Source organism: Myiozetetes cayanensis, unplaced genomic scaffold (genome assembly GCF_022539395.1).
Source record: "Myiozetetes cayanensis isolate MyiCay16 unplaced genomic scaffold, myiCay2020 scf2-11, whole genome shotgun sequence".
Lineage (NCBI taxonomy): Eukaryota > Metazoa > Chordata > Aves > Passeriformes > Tyrannidae > Myiozetetes > Myiozetetes cayanensis.
The window spans coordinates 64,111,855-64,135,280 of record NW_026087411.1 but is presented as its reverse complement, the minus strand read 5'-3'; the positions used below and the strand labels follow the sequence as shown (position 1 = coordinate 64,135,280).

General features: G+C 36.0%; 1 protein-coding gene across 4 annotated transcripts in view; it reads right to left on the bottom strand.

Moving 5' to 3' along the window:
• Positions 1 to 23,426, bottom strand: part of TBC1D32 (TBC1 domain family member 32) — an 83,315-nt gene that overhangs the window by 28,116 nt on the left and 31,773 nt on the right. For all 4 annotated transcript variants that reach the window (XR_007628948.1, XM_050315742.1, XM_050315743.1 and 1 more), the window contains 5 exons: positions 23,108 to 23,196; positions 13,402 to 13,524; positions 11,978 to 12,086; positions 11,060 to 11,153; positions 1,876 to 2,001 (listed from right to left, as the gene is read on the bottom strand). Coding sequence is in view for 3 of the 4 variants with exons in the window: in XM_050315742.1 (XP_050171699.1) it covers positions 1,876 to 2,001; positions 11,060 to 11,153; positions 11,978 to 12,086; positions 13,402 to 13,524; positions 23,108 to 23,196 (541 nt within the window). In the remaining variant the exon portion in view is untranslated. The remainder of the gene's footprint in view (positions 1 to 1,875; positions 2,002 to 11,059; positions 11,154 to 11,977; positions 12,087 to 13,401; positions 13,525 to 23,107; positions 23,197 to 23,426) is intronic.

The following is a 23,426-nucleotide window of genomic DNA, read 5'->3' as shown; positions in this document are numbered from 1 at the left end:
TAAAGTCTGCCTTTGTCTATCTAATTTTCATTCTACATGACCTAATTACATTCCTAAACTATTCCTGAGTAGCCAGCCCTTTTTTCCATAATTGGTAAGTCTCTTTTTTCCCCTAATTTCCTTCAAAATCTCCCCGTTCAGCCAGACTGGTGGTCTTCCCTGCTGGCTCGCCTTTCAGCACAATGGGAGAGCCTGCTTCTGTGTGTTCAAGACTTCCTTCTTAAAGCATGTCCATCCCTCCTGGACCCTTTTGTTTTCAAGGGCTGTTTCCCAAGGTACCCTCTGAATCAGTCTTCTGAGTTTGCTGAAACCTGCCCTCTGGAAGTCCAGGGCAGAAGTTTTATTGAAGGCCTTCCTGTGTCCCTGAGTATTGAAAAGTCTATTATTTCATGGTCACTGTGCACCAGGTGGCCTCCAACCACCACATCCCCCACCGGCCCCTCTCTGTTTGTAAACAGCAGGTCTAACAGCCCCCACCCCTGGTAGGCTCCTTTACCAGCTGAAGCAGGAAATTATCCTCTATACACCTTAGGAATCTCCTAGACTGCCTCTCCTTTGCTGTGTGGAGTTCGCAGCAGACATCCAGCCAGTTAAAGTCACCCACAAGAATGAGGACTGGCAATTTTGAGACATCTGCCAGCTGCCTGTAGAATAATTCATCACCCTCATCATCCTGGTTGGGTGGTCTGTAACAGATTCCCACAGGGATATCAGCCTTGCTGGCCTTCCCCTGATTCTGATCCACAGGTACTCAACCTTATCATTGGTAACCTCAAGTTCTACAGAGTCAAGAGAGTCTCTATCATACAGAGCCACCCCTCCACCTCTCCTACCTTGCCTATCCCTTCTGAAGAGCTTGTAGCCATCCATGGCAGCACTCCAGTCATGCGAGTCATCCCACCACGTTTCCATGATGGTGACTACGTCACAGCTTTCCTGCTGCATGATGGCTTCCAGCTCCTCCTGTTTGTTAACCATACTCCGTGTATTGGTGTACATGCACTTCAGCTGGGCTGGTGCTATCACTTCTGACTCTGGCTTTCCACCCTGAGGCTCATCTCTGGAGAGCCTGGTTTCAAACCCTTCCCCCTTCAAACCTAGTTTAAAGCCCTCCTGATCAGCCCCAGCAACTTATGGGCTAGAGTCCTTTTGACCTTTCTAGATAGATGAAGCCCATAATTCTTATGGAAATAGAAGCCATTAATTTCTGAAAACATCTAGCTTCTTTATTGCTACACAAGTTTATATGGCATTGCAAGTGAATTATTATGTCTGATTACTGACAATTTATGTCATATGGGTGATCAGTGTTTTTGTTTTGGCTGGTTTGGTTTTTTAACTGATCTGTACCAATGCTCCTGCATGACCGCACTGTCCACTAGAAAATACATGTGAAAATTAAGAAAAATCTGAATGAGTGGGTTCTTTGATGTTTAGTATGGCTTAATTATGAAATTTTTTACTGAAATTGGCTTTTAATATAATTTCCCAACCCATTTTAAGTCATTCACTGATCTAGTCATTCACTGATCTTTGAAAAATGCGTGTTTTCTTTCAGGCTCTCTTTTTCATTTTCTCAGTATGTCAGTAATGGACCTTTTAGAGATCTGAAACAAAAACTCACATTTGAGTCCTCTTTCTGTGACAAATTTCACTTAAAACACAGTGGGATTATGGTCATAAAGAGAAAAAAATAGGACATAAAGCAAAAACTCCGTTTTCTTGGGAAAATTCCACTGAAATAGTTTCCAAAATCAATGCAAAATTTTGACTACTTGTACTGATAATGTAATCCTTAATTAAATTTTAAAGAACAGTTGCTTACTATTGGTCTTCTGTTTGCTTCCTTTGTTAAACTTATTAAGTCATACTCACCTGGTCCACTGATACTATCCGATCTGGTTTTCATGACTTTGCAGAACTGTTTTCTACAATTTTCTGCCCACCCGGTTGGTTTCTCTGGACTTTTTAAGAGTGTTAAGAGCTTGTCAAGATCTTTATCTGGAAGAAATGAAAAATCAAGTGTTATGATCTGTACAGATCTATGATCTGTAATGATCATAGAATGACAGAACGGTTTGAATGGGGTTGAATGGGATCTTAAGGTCATCTAGTTCCAACCCCATTGCTACACGTATTTTTGGCAGACTTCACACCTTTGGAAAAAGGAATTACATAAATATCCCTAATCCTAAAAGAATTAAACTAGAGGAGCAATCCTAAAGCTGAAGAGATTCTGCTTTATACAAAACAGAAATATTCATTCTACCTACTGATGGCTTTTTGTGCTTATTTTGGCTGGGGCAGAGTTAATTTTCTTTACAGTGGCTAGGATGGGACTATGTCTTGGATTTGTGCTGAACATGGGGATGATAATAGAGAGACTATTTTGTTACTGCTGAGCAGTGCTTAGAGTCAATGACTCTTCTGCTTTCACACCACCACAATGGCAAGGAGGCTGAGGGTGCATGGGAAACAGGGAAGACACACAGCTGGCACAGTTGCCACCAACTGAACAAAGGGATATTTCACATGATATGACATCAAAGTGGGGGGAAGAAAGAGGAAAGGAGGGACGTTCAGAGTGGTGTTGATAAGATTATAGTTGATATGGTGGTATTAAGTCAAAGGTTGGACTCGATGATCTCTGATATCTTTTCCCACCTAATTGATTCTGTAACTGTTACACGTGATGGGGCCCTGCTCTCCTGGAAATGGCTAAAGACCTGCCTACCCATGAAAACCAGTGAATTAATTTCTTGTTTTGCTTTGCTTGTGAAGTGGCTTTTTCTTTCCCTATTACAGAATCATAAAATATGCTGAGTTGGAAGGGACTGACAAGGATCATTGAGCCCAACCCTTAGCCCTGCACAGGACCATCCCCAAGAGTCACACCATGTGCCTGAGAGCAGTGTCCAAACACTTCTTGAACTCTGACAGGCTTGGTTCTGTTATCGCTTCCCTGGGGAGCCTGTTCTACTGCCCAGTCACCCTCTGGGTGAAGAACTTTTTCTAATATCCAACCTAAACCGCCCCTGGCAGAACTTCAGACCATTGCCTTGGGTACTGTCTCTGGTCACCACAGAGAAGAGATCAGTGCCTGCCCCTCCTCTTCCCCTTCACAATGAAATTGTACACTATGATGAGGTGTCCCCTCAGTCTCCTCTTCCTCAGGCTGAACAGACCAAGTGACTTCAGCCGCTCCTCATACGGTTTCCCCTCAAGGCCCTTCACCATCTTCATTGTCCTCTGCTGGATGCCAACAGTTTAATATCTTTCTTATATTGTGGTGCCCAAAACCGCACACAATATTCAAGGTGAGGTCACACCAGAGCAGAGCAGAGAGGGACAATCCCCTCCCTTGACCAGCTGCCAATGCTTTGCCTGATGCCCTTCAGCACTGGCTCTCCTGGCTGCCAGGGCATTGCTGACTCATCCTCACCTTGCTGTTGACCAGGACCCCCAGGTCCCTTTCTGTGGCATTACTCTCCAGCTCCTCATTCCCTACTGAGATGGCAGCACAATTTCGTAGAACATGAAATGAAGCATGATACGACAGCAATATAACAGTGTTCCATAGAAAATTTCTGCTTCTTTCTGTAAGCAGGTTTCCCTCATATGCTGCTACTTTGGATGTGTATGCTTTCAGGCTGCTAGGACACCTATTAAGTAAATTTGCCAAAAATATATTGGGCTCCATGTGTTATGAAAATTCTTACAGTGGCTTTGCTGATAATTGGCAGTGTTTCTCAACATTAACTCAAGGACTTAAATTTGGGACAAAATATTAGACTAAAAGTATACTTTTGCTGTTGGTGAAATGTCCCCTTGCAAGTTTTGTGATAACTTTTAGAGAAGCTCAGAAATTTTAATTCCATTTTCTAAAGAATCTAGGTGTACTGGACATGCTCCAGCCCAGAGCCACAGGTTCTTTACTGGTCCTGTCAGAGGCTAAAACAATATAATTTAGGTGCTTTTTTTTAACTTCTGAAAAATTGACTTTTTACCTCAGCATTATTAAAACACAGCCTTTTGGTATAATTGTCATAAACGAGGCACAAATATAATTTTTTCATTACATGTTCAGCTCACTTATAAAAGAAATTTGTGGGATGGTTTACAAAAAAGATTTTTATGAAGTATTTATTTTTAATGAAAAGAAAGAATTTAAGAGGTTGGTCCTTAGTGTTACTCTTCCATTGCTACTAAAGACTCATTCTCTCTTTACAATAGAGAGACATGCCATCAAAATTAAAATTGCCACTGATGTCATGACAAAAGGACAGCATGTTCTCTCTTGGCTAGAAGCGATTTTTTTCACTTCTATGTTCTACTACGTTAGAGGAAATTACACATTTTACCAGTTTTCTAGAATAAAATACCACAGTCTCTGGAACTAAATTCCATAAACAGCTGACACTCACAGAAGTTTGAAAACAGAACTATAGGGACAAATGTAGAATCAGCATGTGCAATCATACATGAAAATGTTAAGTTGGCTTGCAATAGTATGATGTCTGCACTTTAAGCCTTAAGAATTACTTCTTAAAATGAAAAATCTTCTGTAACCAAAATGTCTATCTTGGAATTCACACTGAACAATGAACATTAGCAAGCTACCACTACACATGATGACGCAGCACACTGAAAATTATATGCACAATAGCAACTAAAATAATGCATATATATGCTTTGGGAAAAAACGAGGAAATAATTTCTTACCACAAGCAACATTTGTTTAAAAATGTTAATATACTGGGAATGGCTGACCATTTAAATCATTTTTCTGAAGGCAGAACAAATTTCAAGTTCAAATGCCAAGTAATTCTATAAAGTAATTTTATGCAAGCTAAAACTGGTCAAACTCCTACAAAATGGAAACAGTCAATTAGACCGCCTCTTGTTAGACAGCTTGGTTCCCAGAGTAACTGATGCTGCTATGAACACTGTATTCTGGTCAACTTGAGGGGAAAAATAAAAAGATGGTATCTGTGAAAAGGTAAATCCACACGCACTGGCTCAGCTGTACACATTCCCTGTGCTGTGGGACCACACAGTTCCCATCATTATGAAAGGATTGAACCCAACACTACTACTAACTGTTCACTAAGGTGATGAAGGTTCTTCAGACCTTGCAAGCTCTTCTTTGTTCTGTTTCTACATTTCGGACACTATAAAAATGAATTCTGTCGTGAAAGGTAACTTCTCATTAAAGCTTCAACAATTGTTTGAGCCAGCCTATGCTACTTAAAATATTTGCTGTTACTTCTACTTCTTTGTAGCATTTCAGTTTCAAAATACTATTTTCAAACTACCTTATTCTTTTAAAATTACTAGAATATTTTCAACAGAATTGTAATTTTGCATATAATTTATTTTAAGCTCATCTAAGAACTTAATGATTTATAATTAGTAAACTGTATCTCCGTCATTGGAAATTACTATACAATACATAACATTTCAAAATAAGTTTATTATAGTAACTTAATTATTATCATTAATAATGATTCCAAATTAATTAACCTGAAATGTCTGTGTTATCCTCAAAAAACTAGTCCTCAGTCTCTTTCCAAATAACATGCACTGATGCTTAGAACAGCTTATTTATCGAAATTTAATGTGAAAAAGGATTTAACTCCTACAGTTTCCTGTTATTTCTTAACAGGTGAACACTGAAGAAAATCTTACAATTACAAAGCAACACTCCTCTGTACATGTTAAATAGTTATTTTACTTTCTAATGGATTGCATTAAATCAGTTTGGCAAACAAGGACCAGAAACTACAAGCTAAGATTTAATCAGTCAACTTACCAGAGACAAGGGTGAAACTCTGAATCCTCTGAAGGACATAAAACTACTTAAAAGTATCCTCCAATAATTTCAAGAAAGTAGGATTTCAAGATCATGGCATCTCTGCTGCCTCCCCCTGGCTTCTTGGTATGACTCCTAGATTTTTCTTTGCACAGTTTGCCTCTCTATTATTCTTCCTCTCCTGTAGGTTTTACAGGCTTAAATCTTTATTTTGTGATTGCTGAAATGTGCACACGCTACTATCCAGCAAGGTCAATGAATCCAAAATTGTACTGTTTAAATAGGGAACCTTTTACAATGTTCATTTATGCTCCAACAACAGGATAAGGAAACAAAGATTGCAGGAATAACAGTACTTTCTGAACTTTTGCTAAATACCATGGACCACTGTATTTGCCTTAAGGTTCCTCTGGGAAGGTAGTATTTAATACAGAAAGATCTTAAGCAACTTGGAAGATATCCAATGCAAATAGGCATGGTGTTCTGTCTGTCATCAGAACTGGGAGTGGCAAGTAACCTACTGAAAATAGGAAATCATTTTTATATAACCAGTGGACTTCCTCTCTCTCAGTCAAGGAGGATGCAAGACTTAGGATTCTCAGAGAGCACACAAGAATGTTCAAACTCAAATGACAGAGAAAAAAGCTTAAGATCCATGTAACTCTGTAGTGGTCATGTATTTAATACATCCATTACATTCTGTAACTGGCATTATATTGTGGAACCTTGCTGCTTCTCATTTTCTGCCAGGTAAACTACTTGCTCCCCATAAATTGTCATTAAATATGAACTACCACTTCTGCCAGCAGGTCATCACAGTACAAAGGAAAGAAAGAAAAAGGAAAAAAAAAAAAAAGAGAACCTTAGGAGGTTTTTTGAATGAAAACTGCTTCCAAAAAACTCAAGATAGCAAATAAACACCAGCTCACTTTCACAACTTAGAATGCAACTATAACTTGCCCAACAGTATTACTTGTTACTGAGCGTGGGTTTTCACACTACCACTAGAGGTGTTCCAAACACACTAAAGTGCCAAAAAAAAAGTTCTGCTTTTCTTTCTTCTCTTTTCTGGTATGTCATTAAATGAGTTCACCAGTTATTCTAAATATATGACTTTACCAAACCAGAAACATGGCAGCATGTTCCCATTTAATTTAAAAGTACAAAGCAAAGAACTCAGAGAACAGTGGCTGAGATAAATTATCAAAATACTTTATGAACATTACCACAGATTTTTAGTAGCAATTCTGGACTGTAAGGGTCCAGAAGAAAGTAAGAATATTGAATGGTGGGATACCTAAGTTTAGGGAAATGCTAAGCAGTGAACGCATCATTGCAGAACATTTACGGACATTTCTTCAGCCACACTCGTTAGAGTGGTTGTCATTCTACTGCAGAGCTAGGAGTAGAAAAGGAAAACATCTCCTGTGCAAACAGAACAGTGAATATTACAGTTTATAGAGTTCTAAAGAGCTTAATTTTTAAAAATCTACACTATAGTTAATATTACAAGTAAAAAAATAACTTTTTCATAGTTGTTTCCTGAATGATAAAGGACTATCACTCTTTGAAAACCACTTAATAGTTCTTCCTCAAATTATCTTAATGAAATAATTGGACAATTAAAACAAAAGAAAAGCAACAGGTGTCTTGTTGCAGTGTAAACAAGTGGAAATGGCATAATTAATTTCCAATGTAAATAATGATTCACATAAATCATTTGAAGCTTCATTATAAATTATCTTAGATAAGAGTGAATCATTAATATACTGCTATCCAATAGTTTTCAAACTCTAAGTGCTGGCTGAAAGAATTCATGCATATTAATACACAACCAAGCAAGTTTATTTTTCTATAAATCCTTTTCAACAGACACATATACCACACGGACAAATACCTAATATCTGCAAAACCAGTGCAGATAGTTGTAAACAGTGAAGCACTACATATTTTTCCCAAGTACAAATATACTTTTGGAGTGAGTCTACTCACTCAAGTGTCATCATGGAATGAAGGAATACTACAATTCAAAAATCTCCAATACTACAATTCAGTTACTAATTCTACCAACATTATAATAAATTCATTTTTTGATGCAATGAGTCCAAATATCCACTCGTCAGTGTCTCTGAGCACTACAATAGCACAGAATAATAGCGAGAGTGTTAAAAAAATGTTCTCTTAGTTGCAGCCTTCAAGCCTTGGTGCTGGGAAACACATCTTCTATACAGTCTCAGAGTTAGCACTGCTCTGCTTTTTCTTAGAGCTTATCAGTTCTCCTCCCTTTCCAGCCCAAACTGAACACCCAAAAAGGTGCCAGTGTTGCACATTTACCACTGTCACAGAATCACAGAATCATCTAGGCTGGAAAAAATCTCTGAGATTGAGTTTAACCTTTGAACTAGCATGCCCTTGTCAACCAGACCACAGCAGTAAGTACCACATCCAGTCTCTCCTTAAATATCTCCAGGGATGGTGACTCTACCACCACCTTGGGCAGCCCATTCCGATGCCCCTTCAAAAAAATTTAGAGAGGGAATAAAAAAAAATCCACCCATTTCTTAGGTTTTCTTTATAGAAAACTCAGTGTGAATAAGTCCTTTTCAGTATCAAGCCCTCTTACACCACTTTCAGTGTAAGAGTGAAAGTGGCTTCCATGGCTTATGTTATACCAGATACAGTCACAGGCTACATGAGGTCTAGAGCTGTGGAAATGAAGCTTCCTGTTCCCTGACCTCAGTTCAGCTACACTAGTTCCAAAATATTCACTGAGCAATTTCATCTTGCACTTAGAAAGACACCTTCTGGGAAACAAAGGTTCTGTTATTGCAGCTATCCTTCAATTCTATCTAAAAGGAGGGTCAAAACAAGCAGTATCAGCAGTGTCATATTTGAGAGCACATCTGTAAACTTTATTATTATTTTTTTAACTCTCCCCTGGCCATCTCCAATATCTATTATATAGATACATTAAAAAAATATCAACTCAGGTTATGTTTCTACACCTGACATCACAATCGTATGATGGATACAGGACACATTTTCAGAACAGAAAGAAAAGGTAAGCTTCTCTTTAGGTGTCCATGTCACATGGGCAGTAAGAGAGGAGGCAAGTAAGAGGTCAGGATAGACAGAATAAAACCTACATTTACAGCTTTTTCAGTCAAAAGAACTTTACATTCTTTAATAGTACTAAGAATCTAGTAGACTTAATTATTCATGTCCTAGAAATGCCCAAAAAAAGAGGATGGGAATGTTACCACATAGGTTACATAATGGAACACTGCAGTATTATATCTGAACACAGACAGGTTCAGGGAACCACAGAAAACACTGTGCTGGCCTTCCATTAATGACAGATACAATGACGCAGTCATTCATTCCTGCTCATACAATGTACAAGTGTTTTCATGGTTGCAGAACTCTTGTGTAAGTCCATGTGAATCCTGTCCATCTCCTTGCACTGAAGCAAAATTAAAATTTAACAAGTGTTTTTCTAAGCTATTTTAAACCTCTGAGCAAGCTGAGCAAGTAACATAGAGGATGAATTCTGAATATTCACAACACCAAAGAAGTTGTATAAAGGTGCTCTTCTGTCTTGTATAAATGTAACTCACAGATCTTTCTCATAATCATATTTTTAATCTCTCTTGTGAAAGAGCACTTCTTTCTGCCATACTGCAGTGCTGAACAATACAGTTCAGATATTCTCCATTTTCTACTCTTGCTCTTGATGTCTGTTTTCCCAAGCAGTGGAATAGTGATTTATGAATTTTATTCTTTTCATTTTTGGTCTATTTATTCCAACACTTTCTTTCAAAATAACTTACGCATACTGAAAGCTTCAGTCTGGCAAATCATATGTTCACAGTTTTGTGATTTTTGAGTACTGAAACAGAACACTTTCAATGTTTGTTTTCCTTTTTTCAAATAACAAACACAAAATATTTTGACTCTGAAACTAAATGTTCTGTTCATTTTGCAGTTATATAATCTTTTATTTCAGCTATCTTTAATACCAAAAATGCCATTTCAAATTGAGATACTTCTTTGATACCATTATTTCAATTATTCATCAAGTTCATTTGCAAACCTTTGAGACTTTATTTCAGCAAATTTATTGTTAACCAAGGTTTTACCCAAGTTTTCCTAGTTAGCTGTCATCTGCAAAAGTGGCAATTGTAATCATTATTGCATTATCCCACTATGTAATGATGAGCAAGAGAATTGCTCTGAACAAGAGAACAGAGAAGGGATGCATCTGAGGGATGCAATCTGATATGCTTTTCCAACCCAAGAGAGATACTACTGCTTCCCTTAAGACTTATTTAAAACAACTGGGCACCTACTTTTTTTCTGATTGTTGTCTTATGAAAATTGCCTTCAGCACCCTGGAACAGTATCAGAAGAGATACAGAAAACTCCCTTCTTTTATAAGTACATGGCCTTTCCTCTTGTGAGAGCAGGAAATCACCTTTTTAAGTTATTTTTTCCTATATATTTACAAACAGACTATTTGGTCTTCTAGAGTTAATACAGAATTTCTACCACTTCTGAAAATCTGTCTCTGCTAAGGAAATTAGCAAATAATTTCTAATAAGTACATCTCAAGGATACAGTAAACATGAACAACTACAATGAATTATTTATTTACTAAACCATTCATCAGATTCTTTTGCATTGTCTATGCAAACTAAAACCTTAAAATGATTCCTCTGTGCGAATTAAACTGCTGTGACTAGTCACTTCTTCAAAGGATTCTTCAGTCTGCTCACATTCCAAATTGATGTTCAATGTGGAAACCAACTATCCTAAAAGCTGTCTATTTCACACACCACCAAGCTTTGTAAACACAGGGATGTGAATCATGAAAATAGTGTACAAAAAAATCTGTAGCTTAACCATACTGTCTTGCTTCAGTTACTAGAGAGATGGTATAAATGTACCTTATGAGTCACCCACCTGAGACAAGCCAAAAGGTTAATCTTGAAGTTTGCATAAGAATTAGATTACTAAACAGAGCTTTGCAGATTGACAGTTGCACAAAGCCAGACAAGCAAAACCGAACCAATTTATTTAGCTACAAATGCAGTCAACAATAATATATCTTTAAGTACTTAAATAGATTATAATCTGTGGGGTGTGTGGGGGGGGAAGGTGAAGGGGCAAGGAGGAAGGAAAAGGAAATTTAAAAATTGACCAAGATGCTTGTGTGACATCTACACTGCTTGCATGCTTTGTACGTACCTTGTCTGAATTCAGCTTTCCTAGGAATTTCTGCAAGATAGCACTTTGGCAAAGGGAATGATGAAAACATTGGCCAGGGATATGGATCACTGCCCTAGAAACAGGACCAGAAATAAATTAATTTAGGAGAAGAACAGATAGCTTTTGCGCAATTAATACACAAAAGTGCAGTTCCCAGAATTACTGCCTAAACCAAAATTACGCTTGATATTACAATTTGTAATGAGATGTGCCATAACTTAAAAAAAAGATACAAAATCCAAAAAGTATTTGAGCCAGAGTTTTTTATGGTATATACCACTGACAGTTTTGATTTTACAGTTCTTATTTCAACCACAGAGGAAACTGCAAGTTTCATAAAAATTTAAAAAAAAACCCACAAAATTGTATTTCCAATTTCACCCATTGATCTAGGTGTCTTTGTTGTGCTGACAGTAATTTGCATTTCATCTTTGAGACTCAGAGCCAGTGAGAACTAGAACATTTAAAGGAGTTGCTTAACTATCACTCTATTGTTAGAGCATTGATGAAAGTTCCAGATATTACATACTGCATAAGAAAACCCAAGCATCGAAAAAATATAAAATAAAAGGAAGACAAACGGAAAGCTAATAAAGGAAACACAGAAATATAAAAGTAAAAAAAAAAAAACCACCAAATTTTATTCACTTAAAAGTTAACATTAAATTGGAACAAATACAGTTGTCATCTGAATGCAGTATGTCCTAGGTGCATGCCAATTCCCAGATAGTGGGAATAATGTATTTTTTCAGTACATCACTTCTTTAAATATTAGCACTTTATAAAGCTAAAGGTGGTCTGGTATTTCTTAATGTTAAATAATTTTTCACATGCTGAATTATCAGCAAAAATTTTCAGTTAACGAAGTCCGGAGTTAAGGAAAGAGAAACTGCTAACCTTATCTAGTGCTCTCAAAGGCAAAATCTTTTCCTGTGGTCCTCCTATGAGATTTATCCTTACAAGAATGTGGTTTCTCTCCACTGATAGACCATCAATTATAAAAACTCTGTTGAAAGAAAACCAAAAAACCAAACAAAACCAAGAGAAATATAAAAAATTCCAAAACTTAGAATTTGATTTAATGATTATTTAATTCAAAAAACTTTAATATAAAAGAATACTTTGAGAAAGATACTGGAATTAAAAGACAACCTTGAATACACATAGACATAAGGAAATAAACAGAAACATGAGGTATTTTGAGGTGTCTCCAAGTATTATTCTAACTTAGTATTAGCTACGTATTACTGATTAGAAACACTTGAGCAATTACTGGACACACAAGAGTAGAAAATTCACAAGCTTTGTAATGTCCACGTGTTCAGTAATTAGGGTAGAGATAGTTAATGGACCATCAAAATTTGTTCCTTATTTGTCTTTCCAGTATACTTCTGCTGTCACAAAAAATTAGAGTTATTCCTAATTTAAAAGACAGCCAACTGGCTGTCTGAAGTCATTGTGCAATTTTTTAAAAGCTGTAAAATCCAGTTTTTATACCCCAGGTTTCTTAATATAGTTTGTGCAATTTTTTAAAAGCTATAAAATCCAGTTTTTATACACCAGGTTTCCTTTTGCCTCAGTATGGAAACAGCAGGTTTCATCCTCAAATAGTAAATAACTATGATCTATATCTGCAGAGACTTCACCCATACTGTTTGAATTACATTCTCTAATGGTCACATACAACAAATAGCAAGAGGAAAATTCCTAACACTCAGCACGCTGTGAGAAAGGAAAAAATGTCTGTAACTAACTGACTGTCCACTTCTGTCCCAAAAATATACTTTTCCTTTTGAAAGGATGCACTGTGTAATTTTATTTAGAAGACAGAAATAGAAAGTCACAAAAGTTGGAGAGTCAACTAAATTATAAATAAATAAAAAAGTCAAAACTAAACCACAACAATAAAAAACCCCCACCCTCTCCAAAAAACCCAAAGTACAGATGATGCCTTTAACTCATAAACGTTAAAGCAATACCCTAATTTTATAATAAACACATAACATTAAAAAACAATACATCTGCAAGTTATGTACACTTTTTATTTAAGAAACAACTTGAGATTAATACAAATAAAAAGTAGAAAAAGATTTGCTTTTTTATTTCTTATACTTTTGGTCTGGACATGGGAGAAAGAGAAGACCATTGTATCTTTTCATAATTTAAGACTGCTGACAAATCTGCACAAGGAAACCTGTGCACATTAGTAGCCACTTTAAGTGAAAGCATTTGTACATTTGAAGACACTAAGGCATTAATGCATTTGTTCTAAGGAGAAGAGTTTGACAGTTAAAATAACATTTACATCAGTCACTTCTTACCCTGGTCCTTCTGAAGCTTCCGTGACATTTTCCTCCTGAGCAGTTAGTAAAACTTGTGACACTTTATACTGAGTCTCCAAGAGTAAAAGGGTATTGAGCTCACAGCACAGCACATTTAACAACCTGCAGAAGGACACATTGAAACAACAGCACATCAGTCAGGAAGCCAGTAATGCACAATAAGACAAAGGTGAATGTGTTTATAAGATCTCACAATAGAAAGGGAGGGGGGAAAAAAACAACAAAAAAACCCACCCAACTTGAAGTATCTGAAAAATACCCAGACAGAACTAGGTCAGAAACACTCTTTTATATCCTTTTTAGCCACTCAAGTGGCATGACCTTAAGCAAACAGGGAATGGTTCCCAACAGATATTTTGTGTGCACTGAACAACCAGAGAAAATATCCACTGGTCAGCTCAACCTGCTTTTGATTTTATATCACACAGTAACAAAAGTGATGAAGACTTAGCAAGACATTCCACGTGAAATGTATGGCAATTATATAATAATAGGCTGGCAAGGCAACTTAGAATCAGGTTGTCTGAAGGTGAAGGAAGGCAGGAAGAAAAAAAATACCTTTCCTTTAGAAAACAGGTTTTTAAGCCCCTCTATATAACCAAATTTAATATAGTTCAAAAGCAATAAAAGATTTAATGTGTAACAAAACCAACAAATCTTCTGTGTTTGCTTTTTTCCAGAGAAACATAAAACAGTAGTAAATTAAATTAATAATCACAAGAGCACAAGACAGTATATTATATACAATTTTCTGTTATAACTTCAGGAAAAATTAAGGATGAAATTACTCCAATATATTTTCATACAAATCTGACATAGAGCAATCCAAATCATGTCATTTTTTTTAAACTTATCTATTCACTCTAAAACCACAACAGAATAATTTCATTGAGGGCTTCCTGTTCAAGAAAAATACTACTAAACATTCTTTTTACTGTTTTATTTCCTGTTTTATCACAGTCGTAACACGTCAAAAAATTAAGTCTGATCAGCATTATATTTTGCATTCACATAAGACTTGATACGAACTAGAAAATACATACTATTTTAAATTTGTAGCCTGTTAGTCAATGCTTATTTTCTTCCCTGCAATTCCAATATGCTTCTACTGACAACAGCAAAAATTCTTAAGCCATTCTCTCAATAATTTAACACCTGCAAATTCAGACAACTGTGGTAAAGGATGAAGTCAAGATGAAAATATGTCTCTTTCTTTTTTTCCCCCTGTTGTTTTTTAATACAACTTGACCTGCTCAGTTTCAGTCCTCTTCAGGTTTTATTTATTTTAAATTAACTCTTTTGTGACATTGATTTGTTTCCAGTACTTTTCTAAATCACAGAAGAAATGACAGCTCAATTATAATTTTTATTCTTATTATATAGAGGGAAAAAATCCAGAAAACAGTACTGAAACCATTATGAAGATGGATAATTTCTTCTCTTAAGTATAATAAATGGCAAAGATGTGTTTCAAGCAGTTAAAAACCAGTTGGGAGAAGACTGGTGGCTGAGAATGCCTTAAAACATCTCCTCTGGTAGACCACGCAGAGTAGAAAAGAAACCAAAGCCAACCAACCATAAGCAAATAAAGTAAGTAGATGGGACAGTGGTAGGATAAATGGTAAAATATACAAGATCTAACATTAGCAGCTGCTACTTAGGAATTTAAATGAAATTTTCACCTAAACAGAAAAATTCATTTAAAAATGCTATCACTGAACTATATATATATATTTGGTTAAAAGTAATATTCCATTCTCATGCGTTCTAAAGTCATAAATGTATTTACTACAGTTTGAAACTAAAAAAAAAAAGTCATCACATTGTATCTTTGTAAACATACTTGAATATGGCTGTGGAGTTTTTTCTTTTTTGGTTCTTTTTAATTACATTTGGAACTTAAGAACTGGATCAGACTCCCCGTCTCACTATTCCACCTATAAAGAGTGCATGCTTATGAAAATGTATAAAACCTTTACACATATAATACAATAAAATCAAAGCATATCTTTTCAGGATATATTTTTAAATTTTGTTTGGAAAGCAGAAGATAGAATTCTCTACCTCAATACTGCTAAAAGTTGGAAGACAGGCTTTGATACAAGGTCTTGTACCTCAAAGAACCACATGCAACAGTACCGGCTGGGACTGATGAGTTAGAAAGCATTTTTGAAGACAAGAATCTGGGGGCTCCTGGTGGACAACATGTTGAACATGAGACAGCAATATGCCCTTGAAGGCCAATGGCATCCTGCGCTGTGTAACAAAGAGTGCTGCCAAAAGGTCATGTGAGGGAGGTGACGCTGCACCTCTGTTGATACAGGTAAGGTCACACCTGGAGTGCTGGGTCCAGTTCTGGGCTCCCCAGTAAAAGCATGGATGCAATGGAGCAGGTCCAGCAAAAGGTCAAGAAGCTGATAGAGCGTTTGAGCCACTTGACATAGGGAAAGAGGCTGAGAGAGCTGTGACGGCTCAGCCCAGAGAAGAGGATCCTCAGGGGAGATCCTGTCAGTGTGTATAAGTATCTGACAGGAAAGTTTGAAAATGGAGTCAGACTTCTCAGTGATAGCCAGTGAAAGGACTAGATGCAATGGGCATGAACTGAAAGACAGAAAATTCCATTTTAACATATTGTGACAGTGCTGAAACAGTGGAACAAATTGCCCAGAGATGCTGCAGGGTGACCAGCCTTGGTAATATTTGAAACCAGACTGGACAGAGCCCTGAGTAATGCTCTCTAGTTGAACTCACTTTGAGCACAGCAGTTGCACTACAGTTGCACAGCAGTTGTACTACACAACCTTCCATCTCCCTTTCAATTCTGATTATATACTTCTGGGAACACTACTAATAAGATATACCATATTGCCAGGAACAAAGTGTAATACAGAGAAAACAAAAGATTATCTGAAAGCAGTCTTTTATAAAACTGTAATTTTAAAGAAATTCAAAAATATTAAAATACATATGGTAGCAAAAAGTAATTTTGTTCTTAATTCTGCATTTCCTGCCCTATCCCTGTCTTTCTTGGAAGGTACTTCCTGGATTCTACACCATCAACTACAATTTCAAAACTTACACATCACTGTGGAAACCCCTAATCTGAAAAAAAAGGCATTCTAATGAGTACTTGTGTACCTCCACAAACCAACTATCTGCTTGGTTTTGGTAGGTGGAATCATAATGACCCCTTTAATTACAACACAAAAGAAGGTCCTTCATGGGATATAAACCATCTAGTATATATACCTTGCTACTTTTTATGTTGCCTCTTTTAAAATTTTTCACCTGAAAATAATATAATTAAACTGCCCATGATTTTCTCCAAGTTGCTACAAACACATATGAGGATAGCTTATTACCAAACTTCTCAGTATTTTTTCTGTGAGTTCCTTTTAAGGAATTCCCATTTTCTCAAGTTGTTTTTGGTTTTTTTTTTTTTCCCTAACATCAAGTCATGTCTCTCTCAAACACCACCTTTATTATGGTAAACCCAATTCAATTTTTCTGCAGTTCCCACTAGACTCCAATACATCAATCTTCCTTAGTTTCATAACAGATGTTCTTTCCAAAGCCGATCTGATGCTCTGTTCTCACTACTGGCAAATGCTCAGCTGGAGGTGAAAGATGCAAGATACTGTTCTTGAGTAACAGTCTGTGGTGGGTTGACACCAGTCAGCAACTAAGAACCCACCCAGCAGCTCATTCACTCCCCACCTTCCACAAGCAGACCAATGTCTAGACACTTTCTGAGCAATGGTTACCTTCAAACCACAAATGACCCAGTTTTTATTACTGAGGGGAATACAATATAGTATAGAACATAAATCTGGTCAGCTCAGGTCAGCTGTCCCAGGCATGTTCATTCCCAACCTCTTGCTGACCCCTAGCCTACTTGTTGGGGAGTGGGGAAAAAAAAAGAAAGCCCTGTTCCTGAGCAGTTGCTTGCACAGTGTCAGTGGAAACACCAGTATGCTATCAATACTATTTCAGTCAGAAATTCAAAACACAGCATCCATGTAGAGTGCTATTTAAAAAAATTAACTCATTCCCAGCCAGTACACAGTCTAGCAAAAGAAGATAAAATTTCATGCTATAATCAGCAGTCCATCCACCATGGGGAAAAAAGAAACTAGCATATCCAAAGTAAACTATACTACAATATATACATCATGACATTTTGTTCTCCCCCAGCTCTGGGACAAGGTATGATCTATTTTTTTGTCTTGCAGGAATAGAGATTAAAAACTTAAACGAAATAAAACGAGGACTGGAACTTCTTTGCAGCAGTAGGATCTCCTTCTTCCTAAATAAGTACATATACCAACAGTGAAAGCCAAAGCAAAACTTTCATTAAACAATTCCAGTACTGTCATCATGGGAGACAGCCTCAAAATGTTTTAACATCAGAGCCTACATTACCAACTGATTTATTTTCTATTATGCTCTGAGTAACAGTCTGAGTTTCAACAAGAACATGGATCCAAACAGTGAGTGCCAAACAAGCAGGCAAAGGGCTACCAAAAAAAACCCCAAGGACGGTAAATGATACCTAGTCAGAACTGGAATGCAAAGGGCCTCTGCACGCTGCCTTTGCAGACAGAACAAAAGGCACCAGTAATGAGCAGAGAGGAGATGTCTCTACACTTGGTCTTGTGAAAGGACCAAGACTTGTAATTGTTCCACTAAAGGCAAAGCAGGTGTTTGAAAAAAACATGAGATCTTCTGTATATAGAAGCTACACCTCCGATGTCTGGGGCACTAGAAACTACTGTCTCAGGGCAGTCATGCTGTAGTGTCAAAACTCAGGGACTGATGTATTCCTTACGATGTTTTCCACATGAAAGGATTTTCAAAAGAGCACCTACACCACTTTAGCTACCCAACGTACCTAGAAATCACATGTAATGTGACTGCCAAAAGTAAAAGTTTCCCTAGCTAAACAAAAATGCTTTTCATGAGCATCACTTACAGTCAAAGAAGTGTTTTGATTTCCCTCAGTGAAGAAAAGTCACATAATCCAATCACAGAATCTGATGTTTCTATTTTATTAATAATAAATTGTTTTAAATTAATAACCCTAACAAACTACTCTTTACATATAAACTAACAAAAAACTGGATTAACTGTATAACTACATGATCACAGATGATGTGGAAGCATGCCCACATAATCCTGTTGCAAATCCTCATCATTAATAATCTCTAGTAATACAGACTCTGTGCTATTTTACCTTTAGATTCTGCTACTCAGAATGCTTTTTTAAAAAGAGAAAGAGAAACTAAATTTAAACAGCATGTTGACCCGAAGAAAAAGAACAATCAGGATTCGTGTCTTCTACCTTTAGAAAACAAGATAATTAATGCTCTCCCATTGTGCTGCAATCATTAAAATCACATCTTCTCTTAATTCACAATACATATAATGCAAGTACAATAAAGGGAACAAACTATTTCATATGCTGAAGATACCTCATTATTAAAATTCAATTATATATATGGCGGGTGTTTAAAATGCAGTTGAAAATAAAGAAAGGAAAAGAACAGAGGTGTGTTTGTTATCTGTATTTCCTAAACCCACAAAGTTATCTTTGGCCTATCACAATCTTTTTCATTTCCCAGCTCCTGCAGGATTTAATTCATTCATCTGGATTTCATTGGAGTGCACTAGATGAAATTTTGACAAAGACATACTGCTTTGAGGCAAATTTCAAGAGACTGATTGATTTTTATGTCAGTATAATATAAACTATTTAAACTTTCTTTCCTAAATCTTTCTCTAGTAGTTTTTTAGGGCAACAGAAATAGACAAAACACATTTTTATCATCTTCTGCACCCATTCAGTAAGCAAGAAAACTAGTATTATAAATAAAAAATATATTCACCGTGGTATTTTGCATGATAAAGAAAACAGTCGCAATTTGCATAACTGAAAGATCAGGATTTGCCCTCAGAGTCTTCCAAGTGTCTCCCTGCAGAAAGCCAAATTCTTGAACAGAGTGCTTTCCTTGCTGTTTGACATCCACTAGGTAGGAGGTGTCTCAGTGAACAAGGCTGTGGTTAACAAGGATTCTTCCAATTTAGAATGTACATACAAACTATCTTTTGATCTCACAATACTTAGGAGTTTTATTGATTTATGGCCAAAATAAGCCATTGGGGTAAAAAAAAAAGAAAAACATAAATTCGATAGTGTCATATGTATGTATGTAAGCCAGCCAAATAAAGAAAGGGTCTACTTTTCCTCTTTAAAGTATTCTGATGGCTATTACTGTCACATTATCATATATAAAAAAAAAAAAAAAAAATTCCCAGGAACAGTGTATGTTAAAAAAGCACTCTGTTAAATAAAGGAAATTTTTGCAAAGATGCTACTCTGATCCCTTCCACTGCCCACAGTCTAAGCATATTCCCAGTAACACTGTTCCTCCTTCTGTTTTTATTCAAGCTGACACTGAAAGATTATATTTGAACTTATTTTGGAGTATTGATATTTTTTAGAGACAGAAGACTGATTATCAAAGGTACAAATCTGTTACTCTGCCACACTTCAATCCTGCCAACAACATGGCGTCACTAACATTCACAGTAAACTCATTTTCTGAAGAGAAAGAACAGCAGTATGCAAATGCCTGAATAAGGCTTTAGGCAAAAGCTTTGAAAATATATATATTATGCATATACTTTCTTGGTAGGCTGTAAAAATCAAAACTCGTGGATGCATTCACTGTACTTCAATACTAGCTAAGTTGCCTTGAAAACCTATAAAACCATAAAGGAAAAAGCATGTTACTGCTGTTTTCTTAATTCCTTTGTTAATATATGTTACAGAAATTCAAAGAACTTGGTCTTGAAAAGGAGGTGGTTAAGACTTTTAGCGTTAAATTTTAAGGAAATTGTTATTTCTCACATGCAATACCTTCTAAGATCAGATCGATGGGAACACTTGTATCAAAGACATAAAGTGGATCACTAAATTAAGAAAATTCTCTGTGTTTAGTACATTAAAAATTTACTTTCATTACTGCTGTCATTCTCCTTTCTCTAGGATTTGTGCTCTGAAGGCAATTTAAGTTCAGAATCTTCTAAACCAGAAAAAGCACTGAGAATGTTTGCATTAGTTCCTGTGCATCCAGATTTTCAGCCTGTACAAAAGAGTGGTTGAGACAGCTTTCAGTGTTCTTTTATCAACCACTACAGGTCGACTGTGAGACTTCTCTATTTTAAATACTGTAAATCTGCTTTGAAGTTTGAAAGTTGAACTGACAGTTTGCAAAATCTTTCTATACACAAATTAGGAACTGTCTGCATACTTTTGACTTTTCTATTCTTATCTCTAACTTCTTGCCTGAAGTTTACCTGTAATTAATATTATTTTGTTTGGTTGGGGTTTTTTACAGATTAGCTTAAAACTACTTTCAAATGAATAAATCTCATCCCACAAGCACACAATAGTTGTAACTAAAGGAATTAACGTCTGTGAAACTACTGAAGAATAATCCTAGGCCAAGACCCTCTCAAGAACTTAAAAAAAAGCAAAAAAGCATCAGAGATTTGAACTAAGCTAAAGATTGCTGTGGAACTCAGCATTTTACCTTGATCACACAGGCCCTAGTCTGTATGAATGCACTGAGAGATACTGGCTCTGCAAACCATATCTAGCTTCCCTATGTTTTCCCTTTGAAAATGCAGCATTAACACTACGAACAGAAACAGATACACCTGTGCATTCTGGATTAACAGACTGCAGAAGTATCTATATATTTTAAGTTTTATTTATAATTAAAGAACTAATAAAATAATTTTAAGTCACTAAAGCTCAGTATACAGAAATGTATAGTATGAAGAAAAATGTAGTTTTGAATTGTGGAAGTTGTTTGACATTCAAGAAAGTAAATCCATAACTGTTTTGAACAAGAAAAGCAGGACCTTTAGAATATAACCTATAAGTTAAACAGATTTAAAGTTCAGCACTCAGCTCTGGGTGAAGCACATGTACAAATAGAAAGTATATGGCTGTGTAGATCTGTGAACAATTAAAGGAATGTGGTTTTGGCTGTACTATTGGTAATAAGTCTAGAAGAAATGTTTCTAGACAAATATTTCACAAAATATTTCAGTTTTTCAATGCTGCAGTTATCAAAAACACATATATATTTTATTTCTACACAGCAGCAAAGAGAAATGTAGATCTTTTGTTCTTTCTAATTTCTAGATTTTCAGGTCATTAAGCATCTGATATTATTTGATCTAACTGCTGCTGAACTTGGTATCCTTGATGGAATTTGGTCAAGGAGCAAACCAACTCCACAAGGCAAGGTCCGTTTTACAGATGTCTGCAGTCAGTGGAGATCACACAAAAGATCACGGAACTGTAACATGAATTGTTATCTCTCATTTTCAGATAATATAGGCTAGGGTTTCTTGTAAGTCTTAATACTGTAAATCCTGAGTTGGAAGGCACTCGCAAGAATCACTGAGTCCGACTCCTGGCCCTGCACAGGATAACCCCAATAATCACACCATGTGCCTGAGAGCAAGGTCCAAACGCCCTCTTGAACTCTGTCAAGTTTGGTGCTGCTCAACTACCTGTTATTTTAAACTGAAACTTCAACTTTCTCTTAATCCTAATTAAATCAATGGAAGTTCTGTCAAGCTTTTTATGGAGTCAGTCTAATCCTAAATGAAAAAACGTATTTTATTTTTCAAATTTCATCTTAGGACTTCTGATTCCTCTATAAACTAATGACTTCCTCCAAAGCAGCATTTATAACGTCTGATTCATATGGCAAAATCATTTATCTTCCAACTCCAAACTCTGCCATTGTTCATCTCCTCCATGCTCGTCCTTATCAGCAAATTATACTGCATCTTATGGTTATTCATACACAGTATGAAATAATTCTACTGTGATATCAAAGTACAAATACAGTTGCAGAAGGCTAATGTTGCAGGACTTAATCAACTGCTCAAGTAAGGTTATCAAAGTTTTCCATACTATGAAGTACACTCCAATATGATCTTTTATTTCAGTTGTACAAAATATGTTCCTAAAAAAAAAAAAAAAAGTGAATTCAAGGATTTATATATTCATCTTTGGAAAACAGAATACAAATGCAGAAACTAATTTCAATGTTAAAATATTATAAAGCACTTAATATTACAAAACATGAGTGCGACAGTGTGAGCCTACTTTAAGTGGACCTTCAGGTTCTAGAAATATGTGGGATCAAATGGTACTCTCCTCAAACAAGTTTTGATGAATTGGTGATAATTAAATGAAGACTTAAAAAAATAACTTTAAGTACAGGGAGACTACATAAACCAAACTCTGATATAAACACAGTAACTTGTTTATTTTAGTATTTTGGTATGATTTTTGTTTTATACATTACCGTGGATGTACAACAGTTTTTTTATAATCCAGTAGGCAAAATAATATGCAATTTCTATCACTGGTTCTCATATTCTAATATAACCATTTACACGTAATAAGATTGGATTCATCACTGTTCTCATTTTGCAGGTCATTTTTCATTTAATCTTATGCTAAAAAAGAGGGGAATTTCACCTTCATACATAATAAAACCCAAACAATATTATCTTTTCAGAAGTAACACATCAAAGCATGTTATATCCTATTTAGTTAATGTGACCAGAGAATAAAAAAGGCCAAACAACTTACCTCAGACCAAATATGTGGGATTGTTCATAACTGAATAAGGAATGAATTTTAGCTTCTGAATTTAAAATTATAAGCCTGTCAATGATATCCTGCCAAACGAAGAGAAAGGAAAAAAAAATGTATCATTTTATATTTTATGCACATAATAGTTTCATAGGGACGCTTACTGTTAAATGAAAACCATTATTGAAACACCCATTGAAATAATTTCTGTAATAAAAGGTGTTTTCCACTCAAAAGTCAATGGCAAAAAGAAACCATGCACAAGGTTAGGAAAAAAGATATCTGTTAAAAAATAGAATTCACTAAGCATACAAAA